The sequence below is a fragment of the Pinus tabuliformis genome, chromosome 2_1 (assembly GCF_031772625.1).
Source record: "Pinus tabuliformis cultivar Carrire ecotype Pingquan chromosome 2_1, CPIR1, whole genome shotgun sequence".
Lineage (NCBI taxonomy): Eukaryota > Viridiplantae > Streptophyta > Pinopsida > Pinales > Pinaceae > Pinus > Pinus tabuliformis.
This window is the reverse complement of record NC_142299.1, coordinates 205,147,187-205,169,922: the sequence shown is the minus strand read 5'-3', so window position 1 is coordinate 205,169,922 and position 22,736 is coordinate 205,147,187. Positions and strand designations below refer to the sequence as shown.

The following is a 22,736-nucleotide window of genomic DNA, read 5'->3' as shown; positions in this document are numbered from 1 at the left end:
ATCAATAAATAAGGCGCACATCTCAAGAGGAAAACATCTGTGAATGGTTTGCATGCATAAGTCTTTTAGAAAAACTAATAAATCAAACCAATTTAATAAAACCATACTCCACTTGATGAACCTAGATATCGAAGGAGCCATGGTTAGGGTTCTGGATCTGTGATCTGCGCTGATGCAGCCCTGCAATCCAAGGATGGAAGCTACATGGGATCAAAATGCAGGAAATCGACCGAAGGGAAAGCTGATATTGACCCTCCGGCAATGCTCTGGTCTGGCCTCGGAACAAAAAATGACTTTTCTGCCACAGATTGATTCTCCCTCAATCAAGGCATGTCTAGGGTTCTCAAGATAAGGCCATTCCACAAAATCGCCTGTGCAAACATGGCAGGGTTTGGCTGCAATAGAGCAGTGTATGAGAGGGGGCCGACGATAGCCACGATCATGCTTAAGTGCCCGACTATTAAAATGGGGGAGACAGCAAATAGCGACAACCCACTGAAATATAAACCTAGGGAGGAGGGGGCTTGGATCTGCCAAGGTCTGTTTCTCCCCCTCAGATCTGCCGACGATCGATACAATGCGGAAGTAGGGATAGGGTTTGTTTCTGTCAACCCGCCTAAACAGAACCGCAGACATGGCATCGACAAGGTAGCCGTCTTGAATTGCTTGGATTTGGCGGCCTGGAAAAACACAGATCCAAATGAGAGGCATCTATTTTGGGAAGAAGGGACCACCATCACAGAGCTAGAAAAGCTAGTTAGGGTTTTGACAAATGGCCGGGAACACGTGAAGGATCAGAAGGTAGTCAGGGTACTATCAAAATTGGATGCCCCTCGTTCTCTTTCAGACAAGCGCGGGTTAATGAAAGCAAGGGGAAGGTGAGGTCCATGGCGGGGACTCTCCTTGCCAAAACCGTCATGAAAATTGATCTCGGCTAGTTTGAACAGGAGAAAACAGGGTATAGACCCCCCAAACTTTGCAGTGTTCCTTGGTAAACAAAGAAGGCAGATCCAACAGATTGAGGCCTAGACAATGTGGATCCACTAGGTATGGAGGAAGATCTGATGAAAATTTTTATCAAATCGACAGGAGGCAGACATTATTGCATACTAATCAACAAGAGTTTGAGCATTAAGGAGTTAAAAAAGGAGATCCAAATAAAATTGGGAAACCCAACAACATACCAAAATCTGATATATTCAGGATATAGTCTGCAGGATAATAACATGCTTCAAGACTATGGAGTTACCAAAGACTCAACCATTGTACTAAATCTGAAACTAAGAGGTGGATGTAAGGGAGCCAACTCCAAAAATTTAGGCTCTTTCTGTGATGCAGTTAAAGGAAAGGAACACATGCAAAACAAACCAGATCCTACATCCAGATTACCAGGCCCCTACATTATGGAACAAAAGTCGGAAGCTCCAATGCTCACAGTATCTCTGCCAGAGGTAGCTAATTTATACACAAATCTAGCCCAAAAAGCTGTTATCTGCAGATTTAATGGTGTTTGGCCAAAGTCTGATGCAGTGCATCAATGGATCTTCTCCACATGGTCAAACACCTGTGAAGTCTATCTATGCCTAAAAGGGATTTTCATAGTCAGATTCATCAGCAAACAAGATCGAGATAACATCATCAATCAGGGACCCTGGTTTTGGGGCAATGCTAGCCTTTTCATCACTCCCTGGTTTCCAGAGTTCGATGAAAATACCATGGTAGTTTCAAAAATGCCAGTTTGGGTTCGGCTTCATAACCTCCCTCTTCATTTTTGGCATCAAAAATTTCTAATAGAAATTTTCCTTAGGGAATTTCCTAATATCAAATAATGACAAGATGACCCGGGGAATCTTCACATATGCTAGAATATGTGTAGAAGTGGACTTGAGTCAAGGACTACCAGATCACATCACATTGAATTTTAATAATTCACTGTGGATACAACCGCTTGATTATGAGAACACAACATTCAGATGCGGCGAATGTCTCCAAACAGGGAACCTCCACTACGCCTATCCACCGGCTAGGAAGGAACCTAAAGGAAATAAAAAACATCAGAAAAAACCCAAAGGTTCCCAACATACTGAATTGCTAGAAGAAGAGGAACTGAAGACAGAACCTACAGGCGAGCCAAGTGGATAGGAAAATGCACAGGAAGAAAAGACCCAAGAGACTGATTTGGGGCATGAACAGCAACAAGAATCTCAACCGGAAGTAAGTGGAATCAAACGACCTCATGGCTCTGAAGGATCAGAATCAGATAAAGACCAACCAATGAATACAATGGAAAACTAGCTTGCCATTATTGATACCACTCCCAACACTGGAGGTTGGCGAAGAGTGGAGAAGAAGAAGGGTAGGAAAGCATAGGCCAGCTAGATCATTTTCTCTTTTTTCTTTTCTTGTTTGTTTCCTGAGTTCAGGAACAACTATTTTTCACATTTTTTCTCTTTGACAGGATTGTATATCTTACATCCTATGGGCTTTATGATCTACACATCATATAACAAAATGAATGCTTAATGCATATACTATGTAACTTTTTATTTTGGTTAATAAAAAGTTTGATTTTTTCTTTGGAAAAAAAACCATACTCCGCCTTATTATAATATCACTTTATCGGAAATCGGAGATATTCATTGCAAGTAATAAAAGCCTAGCCCTTTGGAACTCCTGATTGCGATTTGTGATTTATTGCCGATCGTCGATCGAGGAAATCCAAAGACACGCTTGAGGTAATCATTCAATATATGATTGATGAGATGGGTATTTATGATATTTATTCATCATGATTGATGGCTTGAATGGCTATTAAATTTCACAGTTAAGAGTAAATCCTTCAAATATTTCACTCGTGGTGGTTCTTAACTACATCTGACTTATCATATGTCAATCACCTTAATTCTATTCATTTTCATATTGGCTTTCAGCAACAATATCCCTATGTTACGATTTGTAATTTTCTTTGCAGAGTTTCTTTGAACTCATAAATTTGGAAAAGATGGGGAAGAAATCTAAGAAGGCCAAGGCAACTCCTGTAGCTAAAGAACCAGGACCAAGCAAGAAGGGATTAATATCAGATACAACATGTCTCGGTCTGGGAAACACGAGTTGGGAAAGCATCTACAATTTGATAGAAGCATAGGAGCCCGAAGAAATGTAAGAGGAAGCCATAGCCGATTCCACCAGAAAGTTAAAAGGAACTCTCAAAGAACTCGCCTATTCATACCTTCACAGGATAGCAGTGCGGGCCAAAATGTTTCCATACACTGATGTGGTTAGATGGGTCGTCGAGAAAATCCCAACTTCAGATAGAACATTTTCCATGGCTGATGGAAGGATGTTCATATCATTTAAACCTGAAGATCTCAGGAAAGTGTACCATATACCTCCACCCAAGAAGTGATATAACAAGGCATTCCTGGAAGAATTTGCAAAATAAAATGACTTGGAATTGGACCCGATCAAACACTGGAGGCATTTCCTGGAAAAACATAAGCACGAGTCATCGGGTAAGTATTCTGTTGACTCACTAGCTTCTCCTTATTGCTATGCTGGCGCTATGATGTGTAGACTGTGGGGACAACATGATTCTGCAAGATTTACTATAGATATGGTCCCGTTAATGGAAGCTGCGATTAATGGTTATGTTATGGATTGGGCAAATATTCTATCTGATAGACTAGCCATTGAGATATTAGAATACAGAAGGAAAGCATATACAACTTCTCAGATCATTCCTCCTTTCTACTACAATGCATATATTCTTGATATTATTTGCTTTAATTCTGAATACCCTATACTTAGATGGAATTGGACTTCCCCTAATCCTATTCATATCTATCACAAACAGTTGTGGAAGGCCCACTATAAGAATCACCTGTATAGAATTTGCAATGGTTTTGTCTTACCTGTATATTATTCTATTTTCAGTAAGCCTACCCCTAGGATATCTCAAGAAGCAGCAATTGACCTAACAACAGTAGGTATCTGGTTCAGAGAGGAGAAATTCACTTATGTGAGGATTTTTGGCAGTCTTACCAAACCCCATGTTCTTCCTCTATATGTTCTTGACAAATTGTTAGCCCGAGAATTGGCATATCAGATAACAGTTGAAGGAATGTCTAAAACTCTAAAGGATTCCAAGAAACATATGTGGCCTACATTCACCCTATGGTGTGGCATTTTTACCTTACATGATTATAAGTATGCAGAGAAAGAGGCAGAGATGATCCAGATGTTGAATCTTGCCACCATTCCGAATAGGCAATATGACCCAAGGAAGGTTGCCCATAACGTTACCTCTCAAGCTAAACTTACCAAATTTGATCATGAAGCAGATGACTTTAATGATTTATTTGCTTCAGTCGAAATATTTTATTGGGTTAAAGGATTGGCTAAGATCAAATATGGAGATGAGGGGTTAGAAAAATTCAATAGGCTCAGAGCCTAGAGGTTGCAAACTCTACCTTTGGACCTATTAGCTACAACCCCAACAATTTAGCCATAGAGTCAAAGAGAATAGAAAGCTGCCGATAATACTCCTGTAGTGGAGAAGGGTCCTGAAAAGGAAAAGTTGCCAAATCAGGAGCAAGGACAAGAAACAATTAGTGGACTCCTTGATTCAAACATTTATGTTGATCATAAACTGATCAAGGAATGGCAGCAATTTGATTCCATCATTAGTAATACTGAGAGCCTTCAAGGATTCAACACACCTGAGGTGACAGCTAGTCAGAAATCAGTAATCAATACAGTTCCGACTGAAGGAACAAGTGGCCCACCCATGACTCATAAAGATGTAGAAATAATCCCTGAAAATCCCTCTGATGAAATTGTTTTACATGTAGAAGAGATACCACCATTAGATGTCTTCTACAGCCTTAAGCATATGGTTGTAATCAAAAGACAAAAGAAAAAGAGGAAAGTTGATCAATCTACTCTTTTGACTTCACAAATGGAGATAACAAATGTGGTATGGAGAGAGGAAGTTAATCCTTCTGAAGATCTCACCAAACTTTCTCAGTATGCTGGAGCATACACAATGGCTACAATGGATAAAGCATCGGAGGTCAGTAATTTGTTAAAAGAAAAATACCAAGCAATCATTTTGTTGGAAGCACAGGCACAAGAGAAACAACAGAAGATAGAACAGTTGGAACAACAGTTAGCAGTCTAGAGGTAGTTAAATGACCAATTGAATGAGCAATTGCTCAAAGAAAAGCAAAGGATTGATGAGCATGCAATTCATAAGCAACAGGAACTATCCTAAGCATTGAGTAAGTTGCAATCATTAAATGAATAGTTGAGTAAATCAAAGAAAGAACAGATCGGTCAACTATCACTCCAGATAGAAAGATTCAAGGAATATCCCCAAGTGGGAGAATTCAGATCGGAGGCCCTACAAATTACCAGGGCATTGTCTAGTCAGTTGAGCCTATTATGTCATAATATCTCACTCATTCTTCCTTTGTGTGAAATTTCATCATCCATGGTTGACAAATCAGTTAATGCGACACTGAACTTGGAAAAAGAAAATGAAAGATTAACAAATTTTCTCTATTGGCAAGAATATAAAGAGGGAAAAGCTGCCAATATACCACAAATTTTGGAATCACACAAAGAAATTCTATTTACTAAATGGCAATCTCAGCTAATGAAGGCAGAAAGAGTGACATCAAGATGCAGATCGGCAACAAGCAACGTGGTTGAATTGATTAATAATAGTCTTTATTTATCAAATTTAATAACAGAGTGTTCTCCAGGGAAACTTCCATCAGTAAAAGCATTAGAACAGACATGGAAACAGGAGTTGGAGCAGAGGGAAAGATTGATCGCAGGTATTCAAAGTTTAACGTGGGAAACCTTTTGGTTTTTCCTTGTTAAACCATATAGTCAGCGGACAATGATGAAATGCCTCACCAATGCAATTGGTCATATGATTCCTGAACTTAATGATGCCACATACACTGCTTAGTTACACTCACGTATGAGTCATCCACCAGAACTTTAGTCGATGCTCGCCATTTGTCAGCTCCAATCACAAGATGATCAACCAATACAGTGAACCATTTTGACCGACTACAGCATGCATATTTCAAGAATATTTTCACATTTTTGTGATTTGGTTATACCAGTGCATAGCATATCTATTTCAGAGTTTGTTAGTTTAAGTAGTATTTATAGACCCGTTTATGTTTTTAGAAGGGGTCCTAAAATTTTTGTATTAAGACTTGGATCAGAAGTTGCACTACTGTACTTCCGATATATTTGTTTTTATAAAAACTGGACCTGAATTCTAAGTTTTGATAAAGAATGCTTTTATGTGATATGCACTATTGATTCCTGTAAAAGTATTTCCAAGTTAAAAGGCGAGATCTAAATGTGATTCATATCGGAGGAGACTCAAATGCATATGGTACTACTATCTATGTTTTTGCTTCATGCTTTTATGTGAATCATCAATTATTTATTTTGCTATTATTGATATATGTATATGTTTTTATAGCAATTCTTTGACTTGTCACTATTGAATGTTTAAGAGTTGTTATTTTTCATACATATGTATGTCAGTAATATATAAAGATTAGTGTGATAACATTTTAATTATTACTTTGTTCAACTACTTGAACAAATTAATTATCATATGAATGAATATTTTTGTTTATGAGTAGTCATGTATATGCCTACTTGTTAATAAGAACCATAAAAAATTGTACTAAGAGAAAGACTTCCCGGGATAGATTAGTTACTTTTATATAGTTGCATTTTATAATAGATCATATATCATTCCTATTAGATATTAGAATATCGATCACTTATCCATCCCACTTATAAATCATTGGGAAATTGGTCCCATCATATCCAATCAGAGCTACCACTCCAAATGGAAAAGGAGCTACTTTTAAGGTCCAGACCGGGTGGTTTTCTCTGATGTTGATCCAACGATTTTCAAGGCATCAACATTTTTGGTGCTAGAAGGAGGGCATGAAATGTGAATGGTGAGCAAATCTAAATCTATAATCCATTCTGAGAGTAAATCTCCCTCCACCTCACCTCCGACTTCTCCCTCGCATGCTAAATCTCCAGTTTCTAAGTGAGAAGTTGAGGAAACAACAACCACTGCTCAACCCAAAAACATCTCAGATAATTCAAATTTAGAATCTCCTGAAGTACAGTCTCTAATTCATAAACTTTAAGGATTCTCAATATCACCACAAAAATCTGAGTTATCTCAAGGCAGTGTGACTTCACAATTTATTCCTTCTCATCCCCTCACCAGACTTCAGAGTGAAAAGCTTGGTATTGAACCTACTAAATTACCTTTGCCTAAATGAAAAAGAGAAAGGAAGACAACTAAAGGGTTTGATAGTGAAACTTTCTCATCATCATCATCCATTTCATCTTCTCCATTGCAAAGTCAACCATCCACTCCCCCACTCCAAATTGTCATTCAACAGGGTACTGGAACTTCAACATCTGCCTCTCAACCATCTGGAACTTCAATATCCGCTCCTTCCCAACCATCTGGAACTTCATCTGCACTATCATCCATTAGTAGCTCAACAATGGCACAAAACCCATGGAACAATCCTGGTGCAGTCACAATGCCTGCACCTTTGAACCCATTGCCAGCTCATCCCGAGAAATGGTTGCCAAAATTCAATCCAGATGCAGGCATACAGGCAGATGAACACATAAACAACTTTATGTTGTCAGTCAATTTAAAAGGAGTTACTAAAGAAGACATGGTTGTCAGACTTTTCCCGTATACCCTACAAGGATCAACCGGGTCTTGGTACTTTTCCTTACCATCAGGATCCATTACTAGTTGGAATATTTTCCAAGAGCAGTTCTTAACTAAATATGGTGATGACAGATCTGTAGCAACATTAATCAATGATCTCTCAAATCTTAAAACAGAATCTAGAGAGCCTATAAAAGAATTCAATTCACAATTTAATAAACTATTAAATGAGATTCCTACTACCTCAAAACCTAGTGAACAGGTTAGAAGTGAATGGTATATATCAACTTTACCTTCAAACATATCTATCTCTGTAGATAGAGCTACAAAACCTACTCTAGAAAGAGGCAATTGTTGTGGAAAAACGTATTATTGCCTTAGAAAAGAAAGATGCTCTTGAAGATAGAAAATCTAAAAAAGTCACCTTCAAAGATGATTCAAAGAAGAAAATGGCTAAATATCCATACGATATGGAAGGTCTCCAAAAAGTCCTAAAAACTATGTCAAATGAAATGATAGAAATTAAGAAACAAGTAGCCGAGACCTAAACTAAGAAGCCATTTAGAAACTTTAAGAAACTAGAATCAAAACCCCCTAATGCTATATCCAACACACAATCAGACCCCGAGGACGATGAAGAAGAAGATACAGTCTTATCATCTGAAGAAACTGAAGAAGAGGTAGTTGTAGAATGTCATGGGATGTGGGACTTCATTTTGCCCAATTCTGATACTGAAAATAAACAGGAAGCTTTTCCAGTAAGTACCAGGAGTAAAGAAACTCTTGAACCTATTCAAGCAACTCAGAGGAAAAAGAACATGGGTACTACTACTAAAGAAAGGGCTCCCACAAATAAGTCTACAATGACACCTACTTAAAATCAACCATCAAATTTCAATCCACCTTCATCATTTAAAACATTAATAGTTGCAGACTCTATGGATTACAACATCATTGAAGACATGAAGAAAACAAAAGTGAATATCACTATGTTTGAGCTTAGTAAGCTTAAACATCAACAAAAATTGCTACTCAATGAATTAAATGCAGTACCTTCTTCTCCTCTTCCGAATGCTGTACTATCCAAAGCTACTAATGAGACAAGTAAGCCACCAGCTGGTAGAGTAGAAGCTATTGATGTTGTTCTAATCGGAGATAGATCTAATTCCTATACTCCTCCTTTTCTCTTGACCTACGAGATTTATAACAGAAATCTGCACAATTCCCTGATAGACTCAGGGGCCTCATCGAATATAATGCTGGCTTCGGTTTGTTCTAAACTGAATATCAAACCCCAAAAGTCTACAATGCATATCGTCCAGTTGGATAGAACTAAGGTCCAAGTATTATGAGAAATCAACTCAGTTACCATTAGGTTATCAACTGATCCAAGAGTGGTTCAGAGAATTGATATATTAATTGTCGATATTCTTGAGTTTTATGGTTTGATTTTATGTAGAGATTGGTTTGAGAAACTTCATGGTTACATTTCTACCGATTGGTCTCACATGTGGCTTCCCTATAAGAGAAAGCCAAATCATATTAAGATTGATCGGGAGAAGCATATGACTCATACTGTAACAGAGTTTGAATAAGAAAACGAGCCTATAGAATTCAACAATAATATTCTTGGTAACTACTCATCTGAATCATTCTTTGGTAATTTTAGTGCTCAATTATCACCTTTCTCAATCAATAATTTCACATCTCAAATTGGAAATTTTTCCCAAACAGATACATCAAGATGTGTTAAGATTGCTGAGGAAATTGTAAATAAAACTATAGATAAAACTTTATTTTGGTCATTATACTTTGATGGGTCTAAATCTAATGACGGTGCAGGAGCAGGATGTATTTTAGTTAGTCCTAAGGGAGAAAATACTATGCTATCATGTAGATTAGAATTTGAGTGCACAAATAATACTGCTGAATACGAAGCCTTGATTCAAGGACTTTACAAAGCAATAGGTCTTAAGGTACAATATTTGAAAGTGTTCAGTGACTCTGGCATTGTTATAAATTAAGTCAGAAATACTATACATTGCCTTTCTAGTCACTTTAAACATTATCAATCCTTGGTATAAGACCTTGTATCTCATTTTCTAGCATTTAATATTTCTCCCATTCCTAGATCTCAGAATGCAACAACAAATTTACTAGCCAATGTTGCTTCTAAGCTCCTTCCATCTGAAGATTACAGTCCTGATAGATTTTCAGTAGAGTTAATTTTCATACCATCAATTCCCAATAATGTCACTAACTGGCGAATATTCAATCATGATGATGACATTTTAAATTTTTTAACTTCTGATAAGTCCTATGATGATCAAATTATTGATGAAAGTGAGCATGATCTTCAAATGAAGGAAAAAATTGAAGAAAATTCAATACCTAAACCAGTGGTCAAACTTGAAGACCTTTATGACATCAAAGATAGGTTTAAACAGGTTACTAATTCAAAGCTTCAAAGTTCTACTTTAAGATTTGAATTAATAAATCTTGGCACAGAGGCCAAGCCACAAAATATCAATCTGGGATTAGGACTTACTTCAAAAGAAAGATTTGCATTTATCAGATTATTGAATAGATATAAAAATGTCTTCGCTTGGAATTATGATGACTTGAAAACATATGATACTTCTATCATACAACATACAATTCCAATGATATCTGAAGAAAAACCAGTACAACAGAAATTAAGGAAAATTCATCCAAACCTCGAAAGTCAAATAAAAGCTGAGTTAAACAAACTCTTGAAGGCTAAGATAATTTTTCCTGTTAGACATTCAAATTGGGTGTCCAACTTAGTGCCCGTGAGAAAGAAGAATGGTGACATTAGAATTTGCATTGATTTCAGAAATCTTAATAAAGCAAGTCAAAAAGATAACTTCCCACTACCAACAATGGAGCAAACTTTGCATTCAGTAGCTGATTCCGAATTAATGTCTTTTTTAGATGGTTTTTCAGGGTATAACAAAATCTTGGTGCACCCCAATGACAGACTTAGGACTACTTTCAGAACTAAGTGGGGTACTTATGCCTATCAAAAATTCCTTTCAGTTTAATTAATGTTGGAACTACCTTCCAAAGAGCGATGGATATAGCATTCAAATGTCTGATCAATAAATCAGTAGTTGTCTATTTAGATGACGTTACTATCTTCTCTAAGAAAATAGCAAATCATTTACATGATTTGAAACAAATCTTTGAACGCTGTAAAAGGTATGGGATTTCACTAAATCCTAAGAAATCATTTTTTGCTCTTGACCAAGGTAAACTCTTGGGGTTGATTGTCTCAAAAGATGGTATTTATATTGATCCAGATAGAATCAAAGAAATTTCTAATATTCCATTTCTACATAATAAAATATCAATGCAATCATTTTTAGGTCAAATTAATTTTGTAAAAAGATTTGTTCTAGATTTTTCACAGATTGTTGTACCATTACAAATCATGATCAAGAAAAACATAGTGTTTAAATGGGGGCATATAGAAAGGGAGGATTTTGATTCAATCAAGCAAGCAATGATAAATGCTCCCGCATTGAATACTTAAGATTTTTCAAAACATTTTATTTTATACACTCTAGCGTCTGATTCATCTTACGCAGCAGTGTTGGCACAAATCGATAATCAAAACTTGGAAGCACCAATTTCATTTTATAGTTCAAATCTTCAAGGTGCTGAACTCAATTACTCTAAAGTTGAAAAGCAAGCCTTTGCTGTATTCAAAGCCATTAAACACTTTAGGCCCTTTTTCTTAAAGGCTCACACAAAAGTTATAGTCCTTTTTTCAGCAGTAAGACAATTGCTAGTGCAAAGGGAATTAGGAGAAAAAAGGGAAAACTGGGTCACGACATTACAAGAGTATGATTTGGACATTAGACTAGCAAATATTGTCAAAGGCCAAGGTTTTTTCAGGTTGTTAGCAGGAGCTTCAAATATTCAGGAATATGAAGGTACAAACAATATTGAAGAAACCAATGAGATAAGTACCATCAATCATGAATCCCAATATGCAGATTTGATATTTTATTTGAAAAATGGATATGCTCCTTCTAATATTTCCTATAAAAATAAATGTGTCATACAACTCAAAGAAAAAAACTTCATGATTGTTGATGATGTGTTGTGTAGATGGAATTATGATTTGATTTTGTTAATATGTTTAGAAAAACATGAAGTGAAAAAGGTCTTGCAGGAGTTACATGACGGTCCAACAGGAGGACATTTTGGAGCTGATACAAAAAACCACAAAATTATTCATGCTGGGTATTATTGGCCCACCTTATTTAAAGATACTCATGAGTATGTAAGAAAATGCAGAACATGTCAAACTGCTAGTGGAAAACAAATAAAGTCAACTTTCCCTTTGCAACCAGTCAACATTAAGCAACCCTTTGAACAATGGGGATTGGATGTCATTGGAGAAATTATTCCACATGCATCCAAACAACACAGGTATATCCTTACAGCTACAGATTACTTTACTCAATGGGTAGAAGCAATTCCTTGAAGACAACAAACTCTGAGGCAATCATTCAATTCATAGACCAAATCATCATTACTAGGTTTGGTGTCCCAAACACTCTTATTTTTGATAATGCATCTTATTTCTCTGGTAATTCCATACTTGAATTTGCTATCAAAAGAGGATTCAAATTGAAATATTCTACAAACTACTACCCTCAGGGTAATGGTTTAGCAGAATCCACCAATAAAAATCTTATCAAAATCATTAAGAGAACTATTGATCAGAATCATAAGAATTGGCATAAGTCTTTGATATTTTCATTATGGGCAGATCGTATAACACATAAGGCCTCAATAGGCACTTCTCCATTTAATCTATTGTATGGAAAGGAGGCTGTCATACCAACAAACTTAGTACTTCCATCACTAGCCTTAGTGCAGTTTATTGAAGAAAATCCCTCATCTTCTATTCAATTGAGACATAATCAGATCCTAAAATTAGAAGAAGAAAGGGATAAAGCCCAAACTACACATGCGAAGCATCAACAAATTATTAAGTCTTCTTTTGATACAACTTCCACCAGCCCAAAACTTTTACAAGTTGGTGATATTGTTTTGAAATGGGACAAAGCCCACGAGGATAAAGGAAAACACACTAAATTTCAGAAAATGTGGCTTAGACCATTTCAAATCAGCGAGAAGATAGGCCCATCAACATTCATATTGCAAGATATATCAGGAAAGAGAGATTCTCTTCCTATCAATGGGCTTATTTTGAAAAAAATCTTCACTTGAGGAGGTAACCCCTTCTCACTCTATAAATATTCAATTTTCAGCTATATTTGTGTGCATAATTAGTTTTATTTCTTTCTTGGAAAATAAAGTTGTAAATAGCCCTTTATTGGTTTTTTTTACTATTTTGAAAAGGTTACTTAAAAGAAAAAGTGTTAATAGTTACTTTTAGTAGATGGAAGCCTTGAAGGAAAAGAAGAAAGTTCTAGGAAATTAAGTATAATTAAACTCTGAAAACCCTATTTAATTTTTGTAAAATCTTCTCAAAACTTGAAAATACTATAAATCATTCTAAGTTTTAAAATCCTAAAAGGGTTATCAATAGAAAGCAAAAACTGATCCAATCTTACCATCTTCAACTCTTAAAATTGTCATCCATGTTCTCTTAGGGAGAAAATTATTCACCCCATCCATCAAAGTTTATAATTTTTCAGTGTAATTCTAAAATATACTTGATATAAGAGATAAGAGGTCTCATCATGAGCCTGCTTACCATGATCATAGGGGACTAGTTCAACTGACATTACCAACACTGGATACCAAAACATGGTAATGGCTTATAATTATAAGACAAGGGGTCTCATCACGAGCTAGCTTATTCAGTTAAATGAGTGGCATTGTTAAAAGTTGGTCACCAAACCAGGACAATGGCTTTTTATCTTACAAAATAAAGAAATAAGGAAAAAAGAAAAATGCAATACAAAATGTGTGGAAACATATCTTTTGGATTCATTCTTTTAAATTATACTCTAAAATGGATGGGATAATGAATGATTAAATGGTTAAAAAGGTAATCCTGTCGAGACTATAAACGTTTGCTGGTAGCAACGGCTCTACCTGTGACAAAGGAGTCATTATAAAAGCTAAGTTGGAGAAGTCTCTTGTTTTATCATTATCAACCAATTAAGGTTTACTTAAACTTAGAATGTATTTAATTTTGAGATGAGAAAGAGATAACAAAAGTAGTTTTCATTATATTCAGAGTTTATGATTACCTAACTATATCATATTTTCTCTATCCACTAAGATTTTCAGATTAAGAAGGTTAAAATATTACAATACTTTCTCAGAGATAACTGTTTCTTCCAGTGAATCTCCAATTGTTGTGCTGTACAACAACCCCCCTGTTATATACCTAGGGGGGATAATATGGGGTACCAAGGGAGGTACCTAAGGTAATAATGTAATAATGGGATGGGCCATAGTAATAAATAAGGTGGTTAACCCATATCATGTAAGGGACCACAAGTAGTTAGTAATAAGGTAATGGGTCCATGGTATTAGTTGATGGTATGAGGAAACCATGGTAATGACCCATGGTATTATATGTATGAGGCCTATATAGAGGCTAGAGACTCCATGTCAAGATAGTCAAGGATTATTGTATGAACAGGCATATGGCTTGTGGAGTTTTCTCCTTCCTTAAGGAGTGAATATATGGTGTTGCCCTACTTTAAGGGTTTGATCAATAAAGAAGCATTTCTATCTATTTCTCTCTTATTATTCTTGGGTTATTTTCTTTTCTCATATATTTTTGGGTTAGATTTGTAACAAGTGGTATCAAAGCTATAACAAATGGTAATAGATTTATAACAAGTGGTATTAGAGCTATAACAAGTGGTATTAGATCACTTTCTTGGGCAAACAGTGGAGATTTGTTTTTTTTTTTTTTGCAGGATTTCGAGGGCGGCGAGTTTGCAGATCAGATCTATATGTTTTGGTGAAAAATATGCAAAATCTAATTGCATATCTGTATTCTTTGTGAAAAAATAGTCGATTTAAAAAAACAATCGGCTAAACTGGAGTCTGGATGAAGGAGATATCGTTGATCTAAAAATCAGTGGGGTTGCAGACAATTTTTCAGGGCAGCAGTTTGCGGCGCATATCTGGACGTCCTGGTGCAATATCTGCAAAATCTAATTGTAGATCTAGATTCTTTGTGAAAAAATACCCAAATTCAAAAAAAAAATCAGTCGAATTGGAGTCCGGATGAGGGAGATATCGCTGATTTAAAATCAGCTCTTTTTTGCAGAAATTTTGGTGACGGCAGGAGAGTTGCAGCACAGATCTGAAATTCTAGTGTCTGGATCAAGATTTCTATCACATGGAAACATGCAGAATGATTGTTCCATTTCTGGAAACAGGTTATAATAGGGATTCTGAGCAATATTGACGGAATTGTGACCATTTCAAATTTTCGCCAATTTTTTGTGATGGTGCGCCTAGATCTGAATTTGAGGGACTTGTATCCATTTGATGGCTCTCATCCAGCCAAATGGATAGCACAAATGGAGAAATGTTTTAGATTGAATTACATTATGGATGATGAGACTCAGCTGAGTGTGGGAACAATGTACTTGGACATTGAAAGATTGCAATGGTGGCAAGGGCATCAATGTTGCTGTCGAAGGCCCTTGACTTGGGACAAATTCACAAAAGCTCTTATGGACCACTTTGACCCGTAAAGCTAATCTGGTGGATAAGCTCACACAGAGAGACACACAACCTAGAAAAGATTTTATTTTTACAGGAAAGAAGGAAACCAAGGAAACTAAAGGGTTATTTTCTGCTGGTATCTCCTTATTGTAGGTTCGTGGATTGATTCAGAAGGGGAAAATCATTATTTCTATAAATCCTAGTTGCAAGCATAATTTCATCAATGTTAATTTGGCAAACAAATTGCAAGTTCCAGAAAAAAAAATTGAAAATACACAAGTTGATGATGATGATGTTCAAATTTATAAGGATTTGAAGCTTTCTATGGATAAGTATGTGTTGCATGGTGATTTTTATACTTTAGAGATGGATAATATGGATGTTGTTTTGGGATATCCTTGGATGGAATCTGCGGGTACTATCAATATTAATGTGCAGAAGAAATTCCTGAAGATCTGGTATAAAAAGAAGAAAATTACATTACAGGATATTTCCATCAATAAACAGGTAGAGTCCACGGAGGTTGACGCAGAAGATGTTCCAGGGACTGACATATCAGATTATGAGCAGTTGATGTTCGAAAATCAAATACAAACAGAGGCTGAAGCCGAAAAGGTAACAGGTGCTGACACATCTGATGAGGGTTCAGTGGTTGAAGTCATATTGGGAAAAGAAGACACCACAACGGGCACCATAGCAGGCTGAATTAAAGAAAAAGACACTGTGGGTTAAAAATTCAACATATCATCACCCACATCACCTCGCAAGAAAACAACCAATAAGATGGCAACCAATTAGCCACAAGGACAACAACCCCTGTATGACGGATAGCGAGGAGCGACGATCCACCTACTACACACAGAAGAGCTGCCACGGTCAACTTCCATCTCAAGCAAGCGAGGCACCAGTGAGATCGAGGGTTCACCTTTCTCTTGGATGGCTAGATGCACGTTGATGGTACCAGTGGACTACTCTTTTGAGTAGATCTTATTATTTGTGTTCTTCCCATGTTTCGGGGATGAAACATGCTAAGGGGGGTGGAATGTTATATACCTAGGGGGATAATATGGGGTACCAAGGGAGGTACCCAAGGTAATAATGTAATAATGGGATGGGCCATAGTAATAAATAAGGTGGTTAACCCATAGCATGTAAGGGACCACAAGTAGTTAGTAATAAGGTAATGGGACCATGGTATTAGTTGATGGTATGAGGAAACCATGGTAATGACCCATGGTATTGTATGTATGAGGCCTATATAGAGGCTAGGGACTCCATGTCAAGATAGTCAAGGATTATTGTATGAACAAACATATGGCTTGTGGAGTGTTCTCCTTCCTTAAGGAGTGAATGTATGGTGTTGCCCTACCTTAAGGGTTTGATCAATAAAGTGAATCATTTCTATCTATATTCAGATCTTGTTATTTCTTGAGTTGATTTTCATTGTCTTATATTTTTATGTCAGATCTATAACAAGTGGTATCAGAGCTATAACACCCCCATTTCTAAAAATAAAACTTTTACACAAATTTTTTAATAAGAAATGGGTCCCTTTTAAATAAACTTACTAAGATTTTTGAGTTGATAAATAAAACTAGTATTGACCTCATTATAAGAAAAATCTTTATCAAAAGGCCCGATGTAAATAATTCATTTTGTAAAGCCTTTTGAAAAGTATAAAGTGTTCCTTTGAAAAACATTATAAATAATTCTACATTGCGATAAAGCGATTGGAGATCGCATATCGCAATGACAAAGGGACACACATAAAGAGGGCCTCATCAAATCCTCCAATCTGATAAAGGTAATCACAATCGGCAATCGGAGGTATCATATGACAAAGAACTAAAAGCGCAAGCCGAACCCCCGATTGCGATCAATAAATAAGGTGCGCATCTCAAGAAGAAAACATTCGCGAAATGGTTTGCATGCATAAGTCTTTTAGAAAAATCAATAAATCAAACCAATTCAATAAAACCATACTCCGCCTTATTATAATATCACTTTATCGGCAATCGAAGATATTCATTTCAAGTAATAAAAGCCTCACCCTTTGAAACTCCTGATTGCGATTTGCGATTTATCGTCGATCGCCAATCGAGGAAATCCAAAGACACGCTTGAGATAATCATTCAATATATGATCGATGAGACGGGTATTTATGATATTTATTCATCACGATTGGTGGCTCGAATGGCTATTAAATTTCACAGTTAAGAGTAAATCCTTCAAAGATTTCACTCGTGGTGGTTCTTAACTACATTTGACTTATCATATGTCAATCACCTTAATTTTGTTCATTTTCATATTGGCTTTCAGTGGCAATATCCCTGTGTTATGATTTGTAATTGTTTGTGTAGAGTTTCTTTGAACTCATGAATCCAGAAAAGATGGGGAAGAAATCTAAGAAGGCCAAGGCAACTCCTATAGCTAAAGAACCAGGACCGAGTAAGAAGGGATTAATATCAGATACAACATATCTCAGTCTAGGAAACGCGAGCTGGGAAGGCATCTACAATTTGATAGAAGCAGAGGAGCCTGAAGAATTGGAAGAGGAAGCCATAGTCGATTCCACCATTAAGTCAGAAGGAACTCTCAAAGAACTCGCATGTTCATACCTTCACAGGATAGCAGTGTGGGCCAAAATTTTTCCATGCACTAATGTGGTTAGATGGGTCATCGCGAAAATCCCAACTTCAAATAGAACATTTTCCATGGCTGATGGAAGGATGTTCGGATCATTTAAACCTAAAGATCTTAGGCAAATGTACCATATACCTCTACTTGAGAAGTGATATAACAAGGCATTCCTAGAAGCATTTGCAAAAGAAAATGATTTGGAATCAGACCCGATCAAATATTGGAGGCATTTCCTGGAAAAACATAAGCACGAATCATCGGGTAAGTATTTTGTTGACTTATTGGCTTCTCCTTATTGCTATGTTGGCACTATGATGTGTAGACTATGGGGACAACATGATTTTGCAATATTTACTATAGATATGGTCCCGTTAATGGAAGTTTCTATTAATGGTTATATTATGGATTGGGAAAATATTCTATCTAATAGACTAGCCACTGAGATATTAGAATACAAAAGGAAAGCATATACAACTTCCCGGATCATTCCTCCTTTCTACTACAATGCATATATTCTTGATATTATTTGTTTTAATTCTGAATACCCTGTACTCGGATGGAAGTGGACTTCCCAAGATCCTAATCTTATTCATATCTATCACAAACAGTTGTGGAAGGCCCACTATAAGAATCACCTATATAGAATTTGCAATGGTTTTGTCCTACCTGTATATTATTCTATTTTCAATAAGGCTGCTCCTAGGATATCTCAGGAAGCAGCAATTGACCTAATAGTAGTAGGTAGCTGGTTCAGAGAGGAGAAATTCACTTATGTGAGGCTTTTTGGCAGTCTTACCAAACCCCATGTTCTTCCTCTATATGTTCCTGACAAACTGTTAGCCCGAGAATTGGCATATCAGATAACAATTGAAGGAACATCTAAAACCCTGAAGGTTTACAAGAAACTTATGTGGCCTACATTCCCCCTACAGTGTAGCATTTTTACCTTACTTGATTATAAGCATGCAAAGAAAGAGGCAGAGAAGATCCAGATCCTGAATCTTGCCACCATTCCGAATAGGCAATATGACCCAAGGAAGGTTGCCCATAACGTTACCTCTCAAGCTAAACTTACCAAATTTGATCATGAAGCAGATGACTTTGATGATTTATTTGCTTTAGCTGAAATATTTTATCGGGTTAAAGGATTGGCTAGGATCAAATATGGAGATGAGGGGTTAGAAAAATTCAATAGGCTTAGAGCCCAAAGGTTGGAAACTCTACCTTTGGACCGATTAGCTACAACCCCAACAGTTCAGCCACAGAGTCAAAGAGAACAAAAAGCTTCTGATAATACTCCTGTAGTCGAGAAGGTTCCTGAAAAGGAAAAGTTGACAGATGAGGAGAAGGGACAAGAAACAAGTAGTGGACTCCTTAATTCAAACATTTATGTTGATCCTAAACTGATCAAGGAATGGCAGCAATTTGATTCCATCATTATTAATACTGAGAGTCTTCAAGGATTCAGCACACCTGAGGTGACAACTGGTCAGAAATTAGTAGTCAATATAGTTCCAACTGAAAGAACAAGCGACCCACCCATGACTCATAAGGATGTAGAAATAATCCCTAAAAATCCCTCCGATGAAATTGTTTTACATGTAGAAGAGATACCACCATTAGATGTCTTCTATAGCCCTAAGCATAGGGCTGTAATCAAAAGACAAAGGAAAAATAGGAAAGTTGATCAATCTCCTCTTTTGACTTCACAAATGGAGATAACAAATGTGGTATGGAGAGATGAAGTTAATCCTTCTAAAGACCTCACCAAACTTTCTTTGTATGCTCGAGCATACATAACAGCTACAATGGATAAAGCATCGGAAAATTGTAATTTGTTAAAAGAAAAAGACCAAGAAATCATTTTGCTGGAAGCACAGGCACAAGAGAAACAACAGAAGATAGAATAGTTGGAACAACAGTTAGCAGTCCAGAGGCACTTAAATGACTAATTGAATGAGCAATTGCTCAAAAAAAAGCACAGGATTGATGAACATGCATTTCATAAGCAACAGGAACTATCCTAAGCATTGAGTAAGTTGCAATCATTAAATGAACAACTAAGTAAATCGAAGGAAGAATAGATCACTCAACTATCACTCCAGATAGAAAGATTCAAGGAATATCCCAAAGTGGGAGAATTTAGATCAGAGGCCCTACACGTTATTAGGGAATTATCTAGTCAGTTAAGCCTATTATGTCATAATATCTTCCTATGTGTGAAATTTCATCATCCATGGTTGAAAAATCAATTGATGCGAGACTGAACTTGGAAAAAGCAGATGAAAGATTAACAAATTTTCTCTCTTGGCAAGAAACTAAAGAGGGAAAAGCTGCCAATCTACCACAAATTCTGGAATCGCATAAAGAAATTCTATTTACTGAATGGAAATCTCAGCTAATGAAGGCAGAAAGAGTGACATCAAGATGCAAATCGACAACAGGCAACATGGTTGAATTGATTAATAATATTATTTATTTATCAAATTTAATAACAGAGTGTTCTCCAGGGAAACTTCCATCCGTAAAAACATTAGAACGGACATGGAAACATGAGCTGGAGTAGAAGGAAAGATTGATCACAGGTATTCAAAGTTTAATGTGGGAAACCTTTTGGTTTTTCCTTGTTAAGCCATATAGTCAGCAGACAACAATGAAATGCCTCACCGATGCAATTGGTCATATGATTCCCGAACTTAATGATGCCACATACACTGCTCAGTTACACTCACGCATGAGTCATCCACCAGAACTTCAGCCGATGCTCGCCATTTGTCAGCTCCAATCACAAGATGATCAGCCAATATAGTGAACCATTTTGACCGACTGCAACATGCCTATTTCAAGAAGATTTTCACATTTTTGTGATTTGGTTATACCAGTGCATAGCATATTTATTTCATAGTTTGTTAGTTTAAGTAGTATTTATAGACCCTTTCATGCTTTTGGAAGGGGTCCTAAAATTTTATATTAGGACTTGGATCAGAAGTTTCACTACTGGACTTTCGATATATTTGTTTTTATAAAAACTGGACCTGAATTCTGAGTTTTGATGAAGAATGCTTTTATGTGATATGCACTATTGCTTCCTGTAAAAGTATTTCCAAGTTAAAAGGTGGGATTTGAATGCGATTCATATCGGAGGAGACTCAAATGCATATCGTACTACTATATATGTTTTTGCTTCATGCTTTTATGTGAACCAACATTTATTTATTTTGCTATTATTGATATATGTATATGTTTTTACAACAATTCTTTGACTTATCACTATTGAATATTTAAGAGTTGTTATTTTTCATACATATGTATGTCAATAATATATAAAGATTAGTGTGATAACGTTTTAATTATTACTTTATTCAACTACTTGAACAAATTAATTATCATATGAATGAATATTTTTGTTTATGAGTAGAGTCATCTATATGCCTACTTGTTAATAAGAACCATCAAAAATTGCACTAAGAGAAAGATTTCCCGAGATAGATTAGTTACTTTTATATAGTTTCATTTTATAATAGATCATCCATCATTCCCATTAGATATTAGAAAATAAATCACTTATCCATCCCACTTATAAATCAATGGGAAACTAATCCCATTATATCTAGTTAGAGCCACCACACCAAATAGAAAAGGAGTTGCTTTTAAGGTCTGGATCAGGTGGTTTTCCCCAATGTTGATGCAGCGATTTTCGAGGCATCAACATGTACTAAAGCATAATACTAGATCTACATCTACCATAAACTTTGCAGAAGCTAATCAACCATGAACAACATCAAGCATGAACACATATAACTCATAAGAAGAAATAAATCATACCTAACACAGAATATATCATTGGGGAAAGCACCACCATAAAACCCCAAGTCTGTATTATCAATCAAGTGTAGATCCTCAACAACATACAAAAAGAATCAGCTCAATAGCTATCCTGCTCTCTCTGTAATCAGAAGATCCTGATGATCTTCAATCAGAAGATGAAAATCATGGACTTTCTAAGCCTCATTATATAGGCTGAAAATTTGCCTAATCATACCTGCTGTCACCTCAGGTCCACCTATGTAGTCATAGAAGAAAATAGATTTCTTCCTCATGCAAGGAATACTTACTAGAAATATCCTAGCATCAGATAGTACACTGTCCCTCATCTGATCTCAACTGGGTCTCTATCTGAACTGCCATGCATCAGTTATCCATGAGAAAATACTTAGTTATCAGTTGTCACATGCATGCAAGCATTAACAAACTGAATATAAAAAATTTAACAACTTGTTAAATAACCTAACTAGACTTGACTAGTTAGAACTAAGTCAATTGATCCTCTTAATATAGAACTGAACCTTATCTCCTTTAATCAAGGAATAAATTCCTAAATCAAGAGAGAAAATAATTGCATGACCTCACAAAGACTTCAAGTTTAATTTTCCATAACTAATTAACTCATGGAGATTAATTAATTAATATTTTAAACTGCTGGTAAGACCAAATTCGTTTTTACTTCCTATAGTTAGACCAGGGACTGCTAAAAATAGGAAGGGACCCATAAATGCTATTTTTATAACTTTCTATTTTTATCAATTTCACTTCTCACCCAAGGTGGCCAATGACCTCCCTGGCCAAACTGCTATTTTTAGACATGTTA

The 22,736-nt window shown here is 36.2% G+C and overlaps 1 protein-coding gene across 1 annotated transcript; it reads left to right on the top strand.

The window, feature by feature from the left end:
- The first annotated feature begins 381 nt into the window (after positions 1 to 381).
- Positions 382 to 882, top strand: LOC149199452 (UDP-glucose 6-dehydrogenase 5-like). Its single transcript, XM_089400576.1, has one exon. It carries the CDS (start codon positions 382 to 384, stop codon positions 880 to 882), a length of 501 nt encoding a protein of 166 aa, XP_089256702.1.
- The last annotated feature ends 21,854 nt before the right edge of the window (positions 883 to 22,736 follow it).